Below are 15,604 nucleotides of genomic sequence, written 5' to 3'. Positions count from 1 at the left end.
TAGGGAAAGCAGAGGTAAACTCTGAATAGGAGGTAAGCCAAACACACACAGCAAACATTACCTGTTTTCTGATGCTGCAGAAACATTTTCCTTATCTCTGTGAAAGGAGGGGATGACACAGTATGAATAAAGTAAATGCAATTGCCAGTGGTTGCAAAAAAAACCCAACCAAACAAAAAAAAAAAACCCAACCAAAAAACCAACCAAAAAAACAAATGGGGAGAAAGTAGATGGGTTGAGAAGAAATGTTTGGTTGCAAAAAGCATCCTAGAGTGGTTGCTCATAAATATAGTTGTGAGAAACTCTTCAGATCTCCAGGTGAAACCCACCAAATATGCAAGTTTACTGTATGCTTCTTCTCAGTTGCAAACAACTTTGTTTCAATATTAAAGTAAAATGAAAGAAAATTAAGTTACAAATTAGACATTGAATGTATGTACATAATTTCCAGCATAGTTTTGACTTTAAGTTCCCTCTTAAAAGAAAATGTCAAGAATATTCCAGTGGAACATATTCTGATGCCACCTCCAAGCAGTAAAAATAATCAGTCTTGGGCAGTCCTCAAGGATCCAATATTTTGAAGTGATAAGCAGTTAAATTGTTTACAAAAGACTCATACAAGATGGATTATGTATGCTGGCATCACTTAAAAATTCTCTGTCCTATCCAAGTAAGTACTAATTTTCTCAATCTAAGTCAGACTAGAAACATGTGAAATCATTCCTTTGTTGAGATAACGAGTAAGTCAGCCTCAATTTCAGTGTAGAGAATTAGGCTGTTATTCTGTAAAGACACATACACACTTACAAAAATAACTGATCAGTTTAAGCGCAAGCAATTGTGTATCTGTAAGAAGTTAAGATATAGGTATTTTCATTAAGAATAGAATCCTTTAACCTTAGACTCCTAAGTTGAAATTCAGTTAAGTAAGATAGTCTGAATATTTAGCAATTTAGTGGCTGGTTGTGTCCTTCCCGATTTAAGGAATTGAGCTGGAATTTCAACATGTTTAAAGTTGAAGTATGCCAAATGAGAACATTTTTCTTAACTGGGATCTCGGTTTACAAAACACAAAGCAAATGTCCTCATTTACCCAAATGAACCTTCTTTCTGAAAAGTCCTTTGAAAAAAAGGAATATATGTATTAATTTATGTGGATTTGTTGGGATGCAGTCATTACTTTACATTATGTTAGGAAGGCTTTTCTTAATATTTTCCACATAATTAGTAGTATTTCATATATTTCTATCTGTGTTTGTATATGCACACATATGTATATAAGTACAGTCACATACTCCTTCCTTAGTTTAGCTGCAATAAAGTTCTAAAAACCAGTCCAGTTTACATCAGCAAAGGTTTGGGCATAGGTGTTCTCTACCAATTTTTAAAACCTCTAACTAAAATGTAACCCCTAAAATATATGAATTGAAGCCAGATTTTCAAACCCAGAAGCAGATCTGAAATGATCCTCAGGTGTGGGTGGCTGACTAAGAATGTGTTTATGGTCAGAATGGAAGAACCTATCTTGAAAGTAAATACCCCAATAAGATCAATTGGTTCACCACTCTAAAGCAATGAGAAACCAAACACTATCTTTATGGTAACCAAGCCGTGAGTTCACTGGAATGTCAGGTATAGGAAAGCCAGGACGAGACAAGGTAGAGGAGGATGGATTAGAAACTGTGCGGGGGGAGGAGGGGTGGGTGGGGTGTTTGAAGTGTTAGTATACCAAGAGGCATAATCATGCGAGAATGTTAAAAAACACAGTCACAGCCTGACAAGAATAAAGCATTGTTTATTTCCAGTGTTACCGAATATTCTATGAGAAATTACAGTCAAGACCAAAAGGCAGGCAGGTGGGGTCAGGCAGAAGCAGCGTTAGGCCTCTGTTGTTAATATTAATCTGATCCAAACTTTTCTGCTCCACTAGCTGTAGCTATTCTGAAGAACACAGAAAAATGTCACTTGACTTTGAGGTCAGGATTTCACGAAAGCTTTTTCCATGAGTGTACAAGTATAGGCTAATGTTGAGTGATGATGGCAGGGGAGTTGTGAAGGTTAAAAAGAGAGAGAGAAGTATAGTAAACATACTTCCACAGAATAAAGCAAAGAAAAAGGCAGAGAGTAAAGGGAAAGATGAGCTCAAAGGCACACAATACTTCTTCATGGTTTTGCTTCCAGGTACTATTTCTCTTCCCAGTGACCAGGAGTCATTCCCATTCGGCTAACAGTGAGAAAGGCTCAAGATCAGATGTGTCTCTTATGGGCAATACTTGCATTTTGAGGAACACACTATTGGATTTCCAGCCTTTACAATCAAACATTTTTTGCTAACTAAATGCAGAATTATTTTTACTTTTGAGTCAAATACATCCCTGGGGCAGGCTCAGTGAAGTTGATACCTTCACAACATGAAAGAATTTGGCCCAGAATATTATGAGCAGTTTGTATCTCTGTGGCTACACTGGCTGCTCAAACAACTGACAGTAGTAGATAGTAGTTTTCAGCTATCTGGGAGAGATTTAATACTAATGGTTTTTTTGTCTGCAGCCCTTTTAGTCTCCAACTGGAATGGCTTTTGATAGAAAGGCCTTAGTCAATGACTGTTCTGAGAGAACAGTGCAACTCTCGCAGTTTTTATTAAATATTGGACATATATCTCAAAGAAGATTTATTTATGCAGTATACCGTCTTCCCAATTACACATAATATTATACAATAGAAATTATGAAATGTTTCCTTCTCATAAAAATACGCTACATGATAGGGTCATACAGACAGAATGAATGAAATGATAGAGTCTTTCCCTCCCACACACTAGCAAGAATTATAATAGTTTGAGTAACAAAACGTAAAACTCATTTGCAAGCCAAGCTTGTGTGTGCTATTGGATCCTAAAAAGAGCCTGAAGAAACTTCAGACTTTCCAATAAATGAGTCTGAACTGTATGTACTGGACATTGGAATACTTTCCTATTCTATTTTATTTTTGGAAACCAAATGTAAAATATTCCCAAACATGTACACGTAACATGTGACCTGAGATGTGGAGCTTGTGCACCTTCCATCTACCATCTCCTTGGAGAATAACAGATCTAGATTCTCTCTCTTGAATAGCTCCTCTCTGTTCCATTAAAGTGTTGTAGAGACAGAATAATTTAACTGTAATGAAGATCTGATGACATAAGGAACACTAGGCATCCTGAGAGACCACATGGTCCTTCAACTCTTCCCTGTCTTTCAGAACTGAAACAATAAGTGAATACTATAATTGATTTTTTTTCCCTCCATATTCTCATGGAGCAAGACTATTTTTCTCATTTTACAGATGAGGAACTAAAACTTAATAGAATTGCTCACGGTCAAAAAGAAGGTCAACAGTAGGGCAAAAAACTAAAATAAGCTCTCCTGAATCCCAACTGAGTATTTAAAATATCAGCTCACACTCTTTAATAAGAGATTATGGATTTTTAAATAAATATTACTATTCAGTTTATCAGTATCTTTGTGTATTTATCATCCAATAGTATTCTATAGAACCTGACAGATATATACTGGCCTTTTATCAAAGATTAAACAGGTATTAAGACTTACAGATTACAATTAAAAATTCTGTTTCTCTAGTAGGATATTGTGGATTTGCAGGACTTGTTCTTATTAGACATATAATAACTTTCATCCTAACATGTACTTATATTTACATAAACGTATTTGCCTACAAATAAATTTTCCTTTTAAGAAGTCACAAAATAATTTAAAAAACCCAAAACTTATAGGGTGCCTGGGACTAAAGTTGTGTGAAAGCTATTTCATAATTGCCTTCCAAACATTTTTGTCTCAAAGGCATGAGATGCTGACGCTGTTGGAAACTGGACATTGAGCTAGATTAACTGCTGTTCTGTTCCAGTGAGGCTATTCCTACCTTTCTGTGTTTGCAGCTGAGAATTTTTCCATGGTCAGATAAATACAAAATTATTGAGATTGTTTGTCTTTTTTTTTCCCCAAGCTATATTTTTGTTATTTTAACAAAAGACACCATAAGACACACAAAGAAATCATAGGCAGTTAACTGGAGAGGACAGAAGACAACTATCATGCTGGTTTAGTTAAAATTTTAGCTGAGGATCAGAAAACAGGGGTAGAAGAGCTAGTCTCTCTTTTTCAGCCACTGTAGTTAAGAATGTGAGCAGCCTACGCCAAAACAATTGCAATATATCCTACTAGTATGTCTGCTTTCCAAAACAGGGAGATACATTTCTCCCAGAAGGTATCCTGGTTTGTGCAGACAGTGCCACAGAATAGGAAAAGCATTATCATATATTCAGTGGAAGAAAAAACAACCAGCAACTCATTCTCAGCAAGTAGTATGGAACTCAAAGCAGCTCACTAAACCCAAAGCAAATACCTTCCGTGGATGCATTTTAGTGGCATCTACTGGTATGCTGTTATATTTAACAGTCAAATAATAAATGCAGCTGGAAAGACAGCAGCATCGGTGTTGGTGAAAGTTAAGATAACTCTTTTCCAAGACCGACATAGTGGTATTGGGCATGCAAGTATATGTACTCCAATTTATCTTATTGGTAAACACATCACTTTAATAAGAACAAAGACTGCAAAATTCTAAGTATGTGGAACAATTTGAGCTGGGCTATATTTCAGATAATTATTCCCTATCTTGGCCTTAAGTGTGCAATTGGATTTACCTGAATGGTTCCCTCTAGATTTTTGTAGTCCCCCTGGTAAAGCGCAGGTATCTGCCACCAGGCACCTGAACACAGGATCCAGTTTTTCAGTTTGTACTTGTGACTATTATAGACAAAACCAATGCACAACAAGCTTAGGTATTGTACACCAGCAAATTATTCCCCCCTTCACTGAAGCATTCTTTCTCATCTTGACTTCACTTTTCTCCAGGGAAGCCAAGAGAAGAACAAGAACCCATAGATCTCAATTTCAGCTGGTAGTTTTTTAGAGCCACTTTTTAATTTGTGCATACTGATGATATGAAAATTCATACTTTCTCTACATGGTATTATCCTAAGTTTGAAGCTGCATCTGAAATAGACTAATGTGTCTCTTCTATTCGGTTCCCGAACCAAATAAGTGGTATGAATTAGAGCAGTTGTCATTCTTTCAGAATGTGGATTACATTTTATTTCATAAATTCTCTTAAGGATTTTCTTACCTTCCCTCTCTCTCTTTTGTAATCATATAACATTCTGGGTCAACTAGAAAAGTGCTTACGTGGAAATGAGCTATTAGGAAGTTATTAGTATTTAGGGTAATTTTGCTGACATTAATGCAATTTAGAAGCAGAATAAAAGGAAGCAGTGCCACTGCTATGCTATCAGCCATTTCTCCAGCTCACCCTAAACAACGCTCTATGAGCCAGTCTGATGATCCACAGACCACAACTGAGTACCTCCGGGTTACACGTGCTTGTGGGAAAGACTGCGACATGCAAGAACTGCTTTTTCCTTGTTGGACTGAAGGCAATGCAAGGGAGTACTCAGAGAGAAAGGTAGCATTGTGCACTGGTATCATGGTTAGTCATCTACATCAGCGGAAGGATGCATATGAGAATCTCAAACGTTGCACAGTAGGAATGAAAGTGATGTTAACTTCTGCCCACGCAAAAGTTAACTGCTGGACAGGAACATGCAGAAGATGGAGATGGTAAAGACAAGATGTTAAATATAGGTCAGTACACACGCACCCCCCCTCCCCCCAAATGAATCTTGAGGTTTAACAAGCTCTGTTAGCTTATGCGTTACTTTCTCTATGAACTATTTTGAGAAAAGCTTCATGGTATTCGCTAATTTCTTTTGGAGGCCTCACTTTTCCAATTTTAAGTGAGTACATTCAAGCAGTTACACTATACCTTATGGTCACCATCTTTGATCAATTGGTTCTACAGAGAACTGGCTTGAAAACAAGGAATTTATGATCTCTAAATTCATTTTTCCCACAGAACTTTCAGGAGTATTTGGGAGAAGACAGACATTATATTTGATCAATTTTCCCTTCTAGTTTCACTCAAAATTCCATAGAGACAATTGAGTTATTTCACTATTCCTCTGTTTTTGTCACTCTTTAGGTGCTAAAAGGTAAGTGGGGATCAGAATATATTAAACTGATGTGCTTATTATTCTTTATTGCAGTTATGTTCCTTAAATGAGAAAGGTACCTATAGAAATCTGCTTTATTTCATGGGCTGTCGTGGAAAAATAAGGTATATCTTTCAAAAGGATTTTGGTAATCTGATTAGCACACAGATAGGAAGTTTTTGGCAATTGGGCAGGTCAGCAATGCTGATCATCGGAAATTCTGGCAAATGAAGGAAGGGGATTAAGGTGCCTTAGCTTGTCTTGGAGGTGTCAGATGGCTTTGATAAGCAGCAGTAGAACAAAGAATGTTATTGTGCTTGAGAGCAAATTTTAGTTGATTCATTTACATGTATATTGCAGAAAGCTGTTGATTAAAGGCTAACTGATTAAAGTCATTATCTGGTACTACCATGTACCATACCAAAATTCTAGCTTTTTAACTTTGCAAACTAAATTTTTTTGCAAGTATCCATGTATTTTTTGATACATGTAAAAGTCCCAGTCACTGAAACTCATGGTAGACACTGCTAAAGAAGCCACAAAATCAACTTAGTCCCTGTCGGAACCTGAGTGCACAACTGAAAAAATGGTGTCACCTCTGCCCCTGAAGAATGCTTCAGACAGCTCTGTGATACGCAAGAGTTGGACTTTTCAAAAGTGATAAAGTAGTCCCTAAAATAGGTGCTACTGAAGATATACTCCACACAGCTGTGCATAATGAGAACGAAACGGCAATGAGGTGAAAGTGACCTCTATATTTGTTACATAGCAAAAACTTACTCTCCTTCCCATGCAGGCAGGCGTGAAAAGAGGGAGGCAAGGGAAGGAGCCACAGAACTTTTTTCCTTTTGTAATTTTTTCATGCATGAAAGGAAGAGAGGTCAAGTTCTCATGCCTGCTTTCCTAAAGTCACACACTAGCCATGTCCCATCAGCACACACTGCATGCAGTCAGTATTCCTGCTGCAAACTAAGCACCGTAGGAGGTGAGGAGGAGACCATTTGAGTAGAAGGCAAGGCAGCAGTATTCAGGAAACAGGTTAGTTTAGATCAAACGGTCTTATACCACAGCAGAAAATGAGCATTTCCCTGTGTCATAACCAGACAAGCAGATTTACCTGGAAGGCCTTTTGGTTTTGATTTCCTACTGGCATCAGCTTTGCTGTGTCTTCATTAAATGCTTATAACACTATGCTTTACTGGCAATATTGGGAAGGGCAAGGGGTTAATATCACTATCCACATCCTGCATTTTACTTGATTTTTGGCACAGAGGCTATTTAGAAGACAGTATTGTCACCAACCATTGTCCTCTGCTCAGCAGAACAGTCATGGTTCAAAATATATTCATTGCGGGACAGATATACCTGCCTATCATCAGTGCTATTTTAAAGCATTACATGACTCATCGAGTCTTCAGTCAGGAACCTATTTTAAGCCTCACTGTCGTTAACTGAGGCTAATTTTCCTAGGCAAAACAGCAGACTTCTGCAAGTGGTCAAGAAACACTGCAAGAAGGGATTGGTCAACCAGAAGCAACAGTGAGATAAGCCTGGCCATATCAAGAATAGGGCATAACCAGGCCAGACTTGACCTTTCGCTAGAACAAAGCTAGTGGTTTCTTAAAGCTGTTAATGATTTCTTATCAGGCCTAAGTCTGTTACAGTCTCTAGCAATGAGATGTAGTAGAATGACAAATCCGGCCCAATTTCTCCACCTTTCAGAAAGTCTGCCTCCTACTCAGGAGGGAAAAAACAAGGACTTTTAATAGTTATATGAAGAAAGATCTGTAACATTCATTTTCTGGGCTTGAAGATCCCCATGACAACATAAAGGCAGATTTTTTGAGGAGTAAGAATTAAGGAGTTACTAGTCTAAATATAAAGAAGAAACTGGATAGAAGAAATTGACTGACAGTTTAATTAACAAAGTCCATCACTTGGGAGATTTTTTTGAGATGGACTGGACTAAGCAGTAGAAATATGCTGTAGTAAACACTCTTGCCTTAGGGATTAATGACAGCACCTTCACAAAAGGTCTTTTATCATTGCAAAAGTTCCAAAAGTTACCAGCTGCTGAAGATTTTTTTTCTATTACTTTTTTTCTATAATTACATAAAGAATTGAAATTCTACAAGCTTGGAAAGTGTTTAGATTCTATTTTGTATCCTCCAGGAAAAAGGATTAAAACTATTTCTCTATCTGATCACATGGTTTACATGCACTGAATTTTTATCATTAAATCCACTGAAACAGAGCTAAGGGAAAAGGGCTGCTTAATTACATCTGTATTAATTACATATCTGATCAAACTATGCTTTTCTGATTATTAAAAAATACCTTTAAAAAAAAATTAAGTGTAAACATTGAGATACAGTCTAGACATTTTCTTTTCCATTATAGTACATGCACTAGGACTATTTGAAACAAATAGTATCTGTATTATGTTCATAAAACATTAAGGATACACAATTCCTGCTTAAGTGAAAACACTGTATTATTACTTATTCAGAAAACCATTTAACTTGGTTGAAAATTAGAACTGCAAGATTTTTTACTTACATTTACGTACATTTGATGTTTATGAAAAAAGTTAATTGCCTATTGATATTTTAAGTTCTATCAAAATTTCCCATATATAAATAAAATTCTCTCACTCTGAACCAAAGTTTGATCTTAGCAACATTCAGGAAAAGTTAAAATGTTGCTCTTATTTCATGCAGTTATGCTGATTTTCCACAGGCACTAATAAGATGGCGTGATCAGAATCTGTTTGTGTTCCCACAAGGGAAATGTAAATGAGTGTTGTATATTAAATGGCATGCCTACTGAATTGCTATGGTCCTTATCTAAGAAAAGTGAACTGCATTTTAAAAGGAAGTAGTGCTCAGGTTCTCTAAAATAATATTCAAAAATTACTTTTTTTTTTTTTAAAGTATGATAGCTAGATTTTTTTTTTCCCCTTTAAACACTCCAGTATTTGGCTGATTCATGCAAAATCCTCCATGAACGGTAGCTTTTCCTTCCTTCTATAACACAGAAAAACAACGGGAGTTTGCAAGAACTTTGTTCCTGTATGGACTGCTGATATAAATTTCAGATGTTTGGAAGCAGCAAGAAGTGTAAGAGTTTCAATCTAATCTCATGCACTCATCTCTTTGAACAGAATTACTGCTACCAGATAAAGGTACCTAATTTGCAGTTTATGGATGTTAATGAAAAAAAAAAAAAATTGAGGGCTGTAGGCAGGGCTGCCAACAAAGTCAACCTTCCATTGCAGAGACCAGTGTTTTACCACCAGAAACTTTTGCTTCAATCAATGCTAAGGACTCCTAATGCAGATTGTTGAAGGCTAACATCAACTGTTTCTATGGAAATCAGAATCAGTTTAATTTAGTTGCATTTTTTTGTTTCATTTAATGATCAGAGCATAAACTAGAAAGGGAAGTGACATTGCTCTCGGTGTACTTCAAACAGAAAACAGAAATATTTGGGGACCTTTGGTATAGGTTTGCCATATCTTGACTGACACAGCTTAAAAGCAAAGCATTGTTGAAATGTTGAAACAAAAAGATCCCATTCTAAGCACCAGCAATGTCTCAAGTACCTTTGCCACGGGCACAAATTAATAATTATTGCCAGAGAACACACACTATTCAAATGGAAATACTAAATGATATTAGTAATAGGTTGTCATCTAACATCTATTAATTAGGCTTTGTTTTCATTCACACCTAATACAATATTTGTTCATTTCTGTTGTTGTTCTTTCAACTGCTTTGTCAGGTTTATTCCAATTCAGATAACTTAAAGGTCAGTAAGAATTATAGGTAATAGAGGAAAGCTTTTTGATCAAATTTCATATTGTGGAAAGAAAAGTTCTTCTTTCAATAGTCAGTTGAAGCAGTTATTGGTTTAAAACAGAATAAAGTACTGTGTAAAACAGGCACATAATTATTTTAGTTTTAAAACCTTTTATTTCAGATAAAGCATGCTGCTATATACAGAAAAAATGTGGGTCAAAGCAAGAGCAATACAGAATGGGCAACATATTCCTTAAAACTTACAAGATGCTTTTAAAAACTTCAGTGCACCAGTGGTACTATATATTCTTCTCACTCCTAAATCACCTCTAGCAAAAGTAATTTTCTCACAGATCCTGAGCAACCACAGCTATCTTTAGCTTTCATATAATGACAAATTCAGGTTTCCAACAGAAAACTTACAGCAATGGTTTCAACAAATGACTTCTACCAGTATAATATATTGAAGAAATACAACTTCACATTGCTAATATCTTATTTCAAACGGCATCATTCAGCTATGCAAAGTAAGTATGTTGTACATTTAGCAAAGTCTAGGCCAGGCTCAGTCAGTTTTCCTTTTCATCTTTCTTTCTCCTACTTAATTATCTTTACAGCAGTAAAACTCAGTAAGTCTCATTCCTCTTCCCTCTAAAGAAATACTGTCCATAACTTCCCTCTAATTTTCTTCTAGAATTAAAGTCAAGAGAGTACAATAGTAATGCTTTCCTGTATACTGAGTTATATTTGATATAGTAAAGGACAAAAGCTAATCTACTTTATAATGAAGAACATGAACTGGGTGTATCATTAGCTTTACTTTTGGTAACAGTGAATGGATAACAGGCTAACAACAGATATCTACAGAAGACAGGCACTCAGAGAAAGTCCCTAGCAGTAAGTGTTTTCTCTGTGTGTGTGACACTCTTAGGCCCTAACTCAGGACAACAGTTAATTTTTTACTGTAATTCTCTGTCTCATGTATTTGCCTGCTAAATGTGGGCTTTTAACTTTTAACATTAAGGATTTGCGCTGATAGGCCGTGATGCCAGTTGCGCAATTTGGCAAAGCGTGGGCTGTTACGTTCCGTTTCAAACCTTTCCCTGTGGCGTGAAGAAAGAGAGAGAGAAAGAAAGACAGAGACAGAGAGAGACATACACACAGAGAAAAGAAAGAAAGGAGGGAGAAAGAAAGGGGTTAGGGACCATGGCTACCACTCCCCTGCCTTATAACTAGGGCAACGGCAATTTATTTGGATTTTTTCCTCAGCTTTCAAATCAGCACAAAGAAGGCTGTGTGATCCTTTTCGGACCACGTATGAAAGGTTTTTGCAGTTGTTCATTTCTGAGAAATAACTTGATATAACTTCATATTCTTTGACTTGTGCTTGGTATTACAGGGCTGCTTTTGCTAGAAATGCAGTGTAATCCCCTTGTTTTCCTGCCAGTAGATTCTCTCAGCTTTTCCCTCCCTTCCCCCGAACTGAGCAGAGTTAATTCCATACAACAGCAAAATTAATGCAAATATTTTCCATGCTGTAATACCTAGGTCAGCCTATATATATATATCCTGCTGTCCTTCCTGTAAGGACCATCAGCCACAGGTTTCAGCAGTACTTTTCTATAGCTTTTCTCAGCATAGGTGAGTATAAGTCTTGACATTTGCATAAATATTTCTGGTCATTTGTGTCAAAAAGCAGAATATCATGGGATCTTCAAAGCACGGTTCTGTGAAGTGTTGGCCACCTCCTGTGAACACCCCTAGCTACCTTTGACTGCAGACTGGGGCGCTCAAACAAGCTGTAAGCACCTGTCAGGATTTAATCTTTTCTATATGTTCTATAGTTTAAATTCAGGTTTTGTAAATAAAAAGAGGAAGGAGGAGGGTGTGGATGAGAGCACAGTCAAGGAGAAGTATATCAAACAGAATGGAAAATAAAATGTTCTTGTTATTTGCAAAATGTATCTGATTCACTGCAAACAAGGTAATTTTCCCCTCATTATTTACATCCAAAATGAAAGACAATTGTGTTAATGTAGCGGAACTTGAGAGTGAAACCAGACAAACAGAAATGAACAGACTGGGCTGGTTTTACTCCTCAGGCTGAAGAAGGCATGAAACAATAAACAGAGTAAATGCCAACAAATTCACTGATATTTCTTAGTTTTCTGTTCCTAATAACAGTGTCATGCAAGTAACACTCCTAACGGAGTCTTGATGTATGACTTCTCAAACTATTTTTTATGCCTTTAAGTAATTAAAAGACGTAAAGTATTCCTAGCTGAAATGGTGAAACTTCATGATGACATTTTTTCAAGTTACATGGGAGCACACCAGCTACAGTGGGTCTTACCTGAAATTTAAGAATTCCCTTACTGCTTTAAAGATATACCCTCCCTTCAAGAAAAAGGTATTCAAAAACATCTGTTTGGCTTGAAATGAATACCATCTTTCCGGAAAATATTCTGTAACAATCAGCACAATAGCAATGGAAAGTTTTCATAGCAAGTTACAATCTTATGTTTGCCTTCAAAATAGCAGTAGCATGAGCAAAGGACAGTCAGGCAATTAGCTCATTAATATTAACTGAAAGGATTATTCTGCCACCTGAAAATTTCCAAGCTTTATGGGTTCTGTTCAGAGCATGTCATGAAGTTAGAAGTAGAAATCTAGAAGTGACTATTTTTGTGTAAAACGGTTCTGCCAAAAATAAGCTACATGGTTTTTTGTTTGTTTGTTTTCAATTTTTTTCCCCCCAAGTGTTTGGAAGAAACCTGCTCACCCTTTCATACAGTTCTTGCTGACTACACTGAAGAGCCAACACAAAGAGACAAGAGAAAGCACCAGGGAGATATTGCTCAAAGCATGCCCCGAGACCAGAATTCCCCACACAGTGAAATCTCTGACAGTTTAAATTTTGGAACATGAAGGATTCTTCCAGAATGCCAGCACAGCATGGGATTAATGCAATGCTGGCAAGACTTAGGTTCCACAGTTCCATGGAAACCTTTTGCTTTCGGGAGCCCAGGAAGCCTTCCAGGTGATCCTAAACTGCAGGTATGGAGAAAGGTGTGGTTGTACAGGCTGCCTGGAGTAGATACTGAAGAGGAGTTTCTACTCCGTTATGGTGCTGGAAGATTAGAGTTAAAGCATGGATTCTGTGCATTTGACACAGGTCCTTCCATCCTTTACAAAATCAAGAGTGGCAGGGGCCTTGCCAAAAGGTTAAACAGAAGGGGTCCAATAGGCCTCAAAGCATAGTATATGATGGATCCACGCATAACCAGGGCTGCTGCTACAAAATCTGCAGTGGAGTATGTGCAACATTTGAGGTAGGTACCAAGCCACCACAATAGGGCAAGCACTATCAGCTAGGTAGAAGGGAGACCCCATTTCATTCCTTGCACCAGAGCTCATGCCAATTGCACTGTACCCATAGAACTACCTAGCATATGTTCCCTCCTGCCTCTACTATCAATGAACGCCCTTAAACCACTTCAGGTAATATAGCTGTGCCTAAATATACTCATAACCATAACTGTCCTTGTGAAAAAGAAAAAAAGGGTAACACAATGATACCTCAACATGGCAGAAGATGCGCAAAGCACAGTGGATGTAGTCATGTACTTTAAGTTACACTGAATAGAATGTGCAGTTTACACATGTTGATGTGTTAGTAGATAATTATTTTCAACATATCTGATACCATGTTAAGTTTCCAATATCTAGTATTTTCCAAAGCCACAGACTACAGCTATAAAGATTATTTCTTTAAAACAACATATTACTCTCAGATGTGTACAGGGGACTGTTAAGTTCAGCACAACACTTTAAATCCCATCATAATAAGGATTTGGATGTGTGCTATTACATCAAAACAGATAATGCACAATACATTTAATAAGAATTAGGCTTGCACATTTGAGGGAAGAAATAAATCCCTGAGGGATGTAATGTCAAGCCTGATGTTCAGGCACCTAGCCATGAACTTTGGTGAACTGCAATGAAAGGTTTATAGCAAACATAAACCGAAAGCATACTTGTATTTTCACAAGGAAGATGACAGACATCTTTCTCACTGATTCAACATTTGTAACTTGCACTGTGATCAAAAGCTCAGAACCTTTATAGAAGCCACATGGCAGTAAAGAAAAAAAAAAAAAAGGGGAAAAAAGAAAAAATGAAGAGAAAGTGGATTGAGTATCAAACATATCACAAACCCAGCCAGAGGCTTAGAGTAGCTAACGTGATACAGAGATTTGAAGTATGCAAACAGAAAATCAGGCTTGCATGCAGGATACTCCGATTCAACTGCAGTTTTTAAGCTCAACATAAGAATCTCTAATAAATCTATTTCCTGTAGGACAACATAATGATGATAAATCTTTAATTCCTTATTATATCTCTGAACAGATCCACTTTTTCAGTGATTTTGGTAGATCATATGAAACAAATACGTTTATCCACTAGCAAAAGCAGTCCTGTGCTTCCATATTCTACAAATTTGGGTTGTATTTACTCCAAAGAAAACATAAGCAAATAATTATGGATATGGATAGAAACAACTCCTTTACTGTATCATTTCAGGAGAATCAAAATGTCAATCACAGGGTCATCCAAATAAATTGCTCACAAATTTCAGTGCTATCACAACATTATGTATTTTCATCCAGTTACACAATCAAGTAGTTACACAGGGCTTGGTCTTAGGAACTCACTACATTCACATACCCAGTAAAGTACACAGAAGTTGCATGTGCAGAAAGCTTTCAGATTTGAATACACACTTCAGAATTTTGCACCGTCTTTCCTGAAAACATGCTAATTTGTTATTCTTTTCATTCAAATGCCTCTCACTAATAGCATTTTAATTTTAGTGATTTTTAAGTAAATGTATTAGACTATTTTAAGACAAAAAGACGATAATGTACATTCAACTTTAATGCTGTTTTAAAACATTATTTGGTTATCAGTAAGGAGAAAGCCACATTTTTCACAGGGAGTTGCCTACCTTGACCTCCTCAGGGCTTCTTCATCTGGATCTTGCACTGCAGGCAAAAAAATGTTTCAGTTAAAAAAGAAAGAAAGAAAGGAAGGAAGGAAAGAATTGGCTTTAGGATGATAAGTTCTTTAGAAACATATCAAAAGCCTATCTAAAGGTGCATTCATGCTGACTTTGCAGCAGTGGATTTTGTAAGAACAGCATGAAGAGGAACAGTTCCCTAGAGCCAGGACAAAGGATGTTACTAGGAAAGTAGCTATTACAACTACTTTCTCATTCATTTATTAGCAGTGTTTCACAGCTGTAGGCAATGATTCTACAGAAAGGGCCTGCTGTTTTGTAGGAAAGCATGAGAGGCAGCAGCAGATTCATGTGAGAAGGAAATACTAAGTATTTCCCCCTGATGTGGGAAAGGTCCCTGAACTTCCTTCTCTCTAGATCAGAAACAAGCTCTAAGTTTAGTACCAGGTGGTCAGAAAAAAACATTTCCATAGGCAACAAGCAACAAAGTTCAAGCTCCCATGACATTCATAGCAGACCTAGGTTTAGATAACAGGGCTGACAGAACCATAGGTTCAATACAAATGGTGGTCCATGCTTTTTTTGACCTCCGGAAGTCACTTCCATAAAAGACTGTTACAAGAGACATAAGTTGTTTATGTTTTCTTCTAATGAATGGACAGCTTTGTACGT

General features: G+C 36.9%; 1 protein-coding gene across 14 annotated transcripts in view; it reads right to left on the bottom strand.

Moving 5' to 3' along the window:
- The window catches only part of LDB3 (LIM domain binding 3), a 130,476-nt gene that overhangs the window by 35,286 nt on the left and 79,586 nt on the right, over positions 1-15,604 (bottom strand). For 13 of the 14 annotated variants that reach the window (XM_075025547.1, XM_075025545.1, XM_075025549.1 and 10 more), the window contains 2 exons: positions 14,921-14,957; positions 62-97 (listed from right to left, as the gene is read on the bottom strand). In XM_075025547.1, the coding sequence (XP_074881648.1) occupies positions 62-97; positions 14,921-14,957 (73 nt within the window). Of the gene's footprint in view, positions 1-61; positions 98-10,060; positions 11,013-14,920; positions 14,958-15,604 lie in introns of those variants that run through there. The other variant, XM_075025560.1, reaches the window with a different exon arrangement.

The sequence above is a fragment of the Buteo buteo genome, chromosome 4 (assembly GCF_964188355.1).
Source record: "Buteo buteo chromosome 4, bButBut1.hap1.1, whole genome shotgun sequence".
Taxonomy (NCBI): domain Eukaryota; kingdom Metazoa; phylum Chordata; class Aves; order Accipitriformes; family Accipitridae; genus Buteo; species Buteo buteo.
The sequence above is the reverse complement of the archived record's forward strand: the minus strand, read 5'-3'. Positions and strand labels throughout refer to the sequence as shown.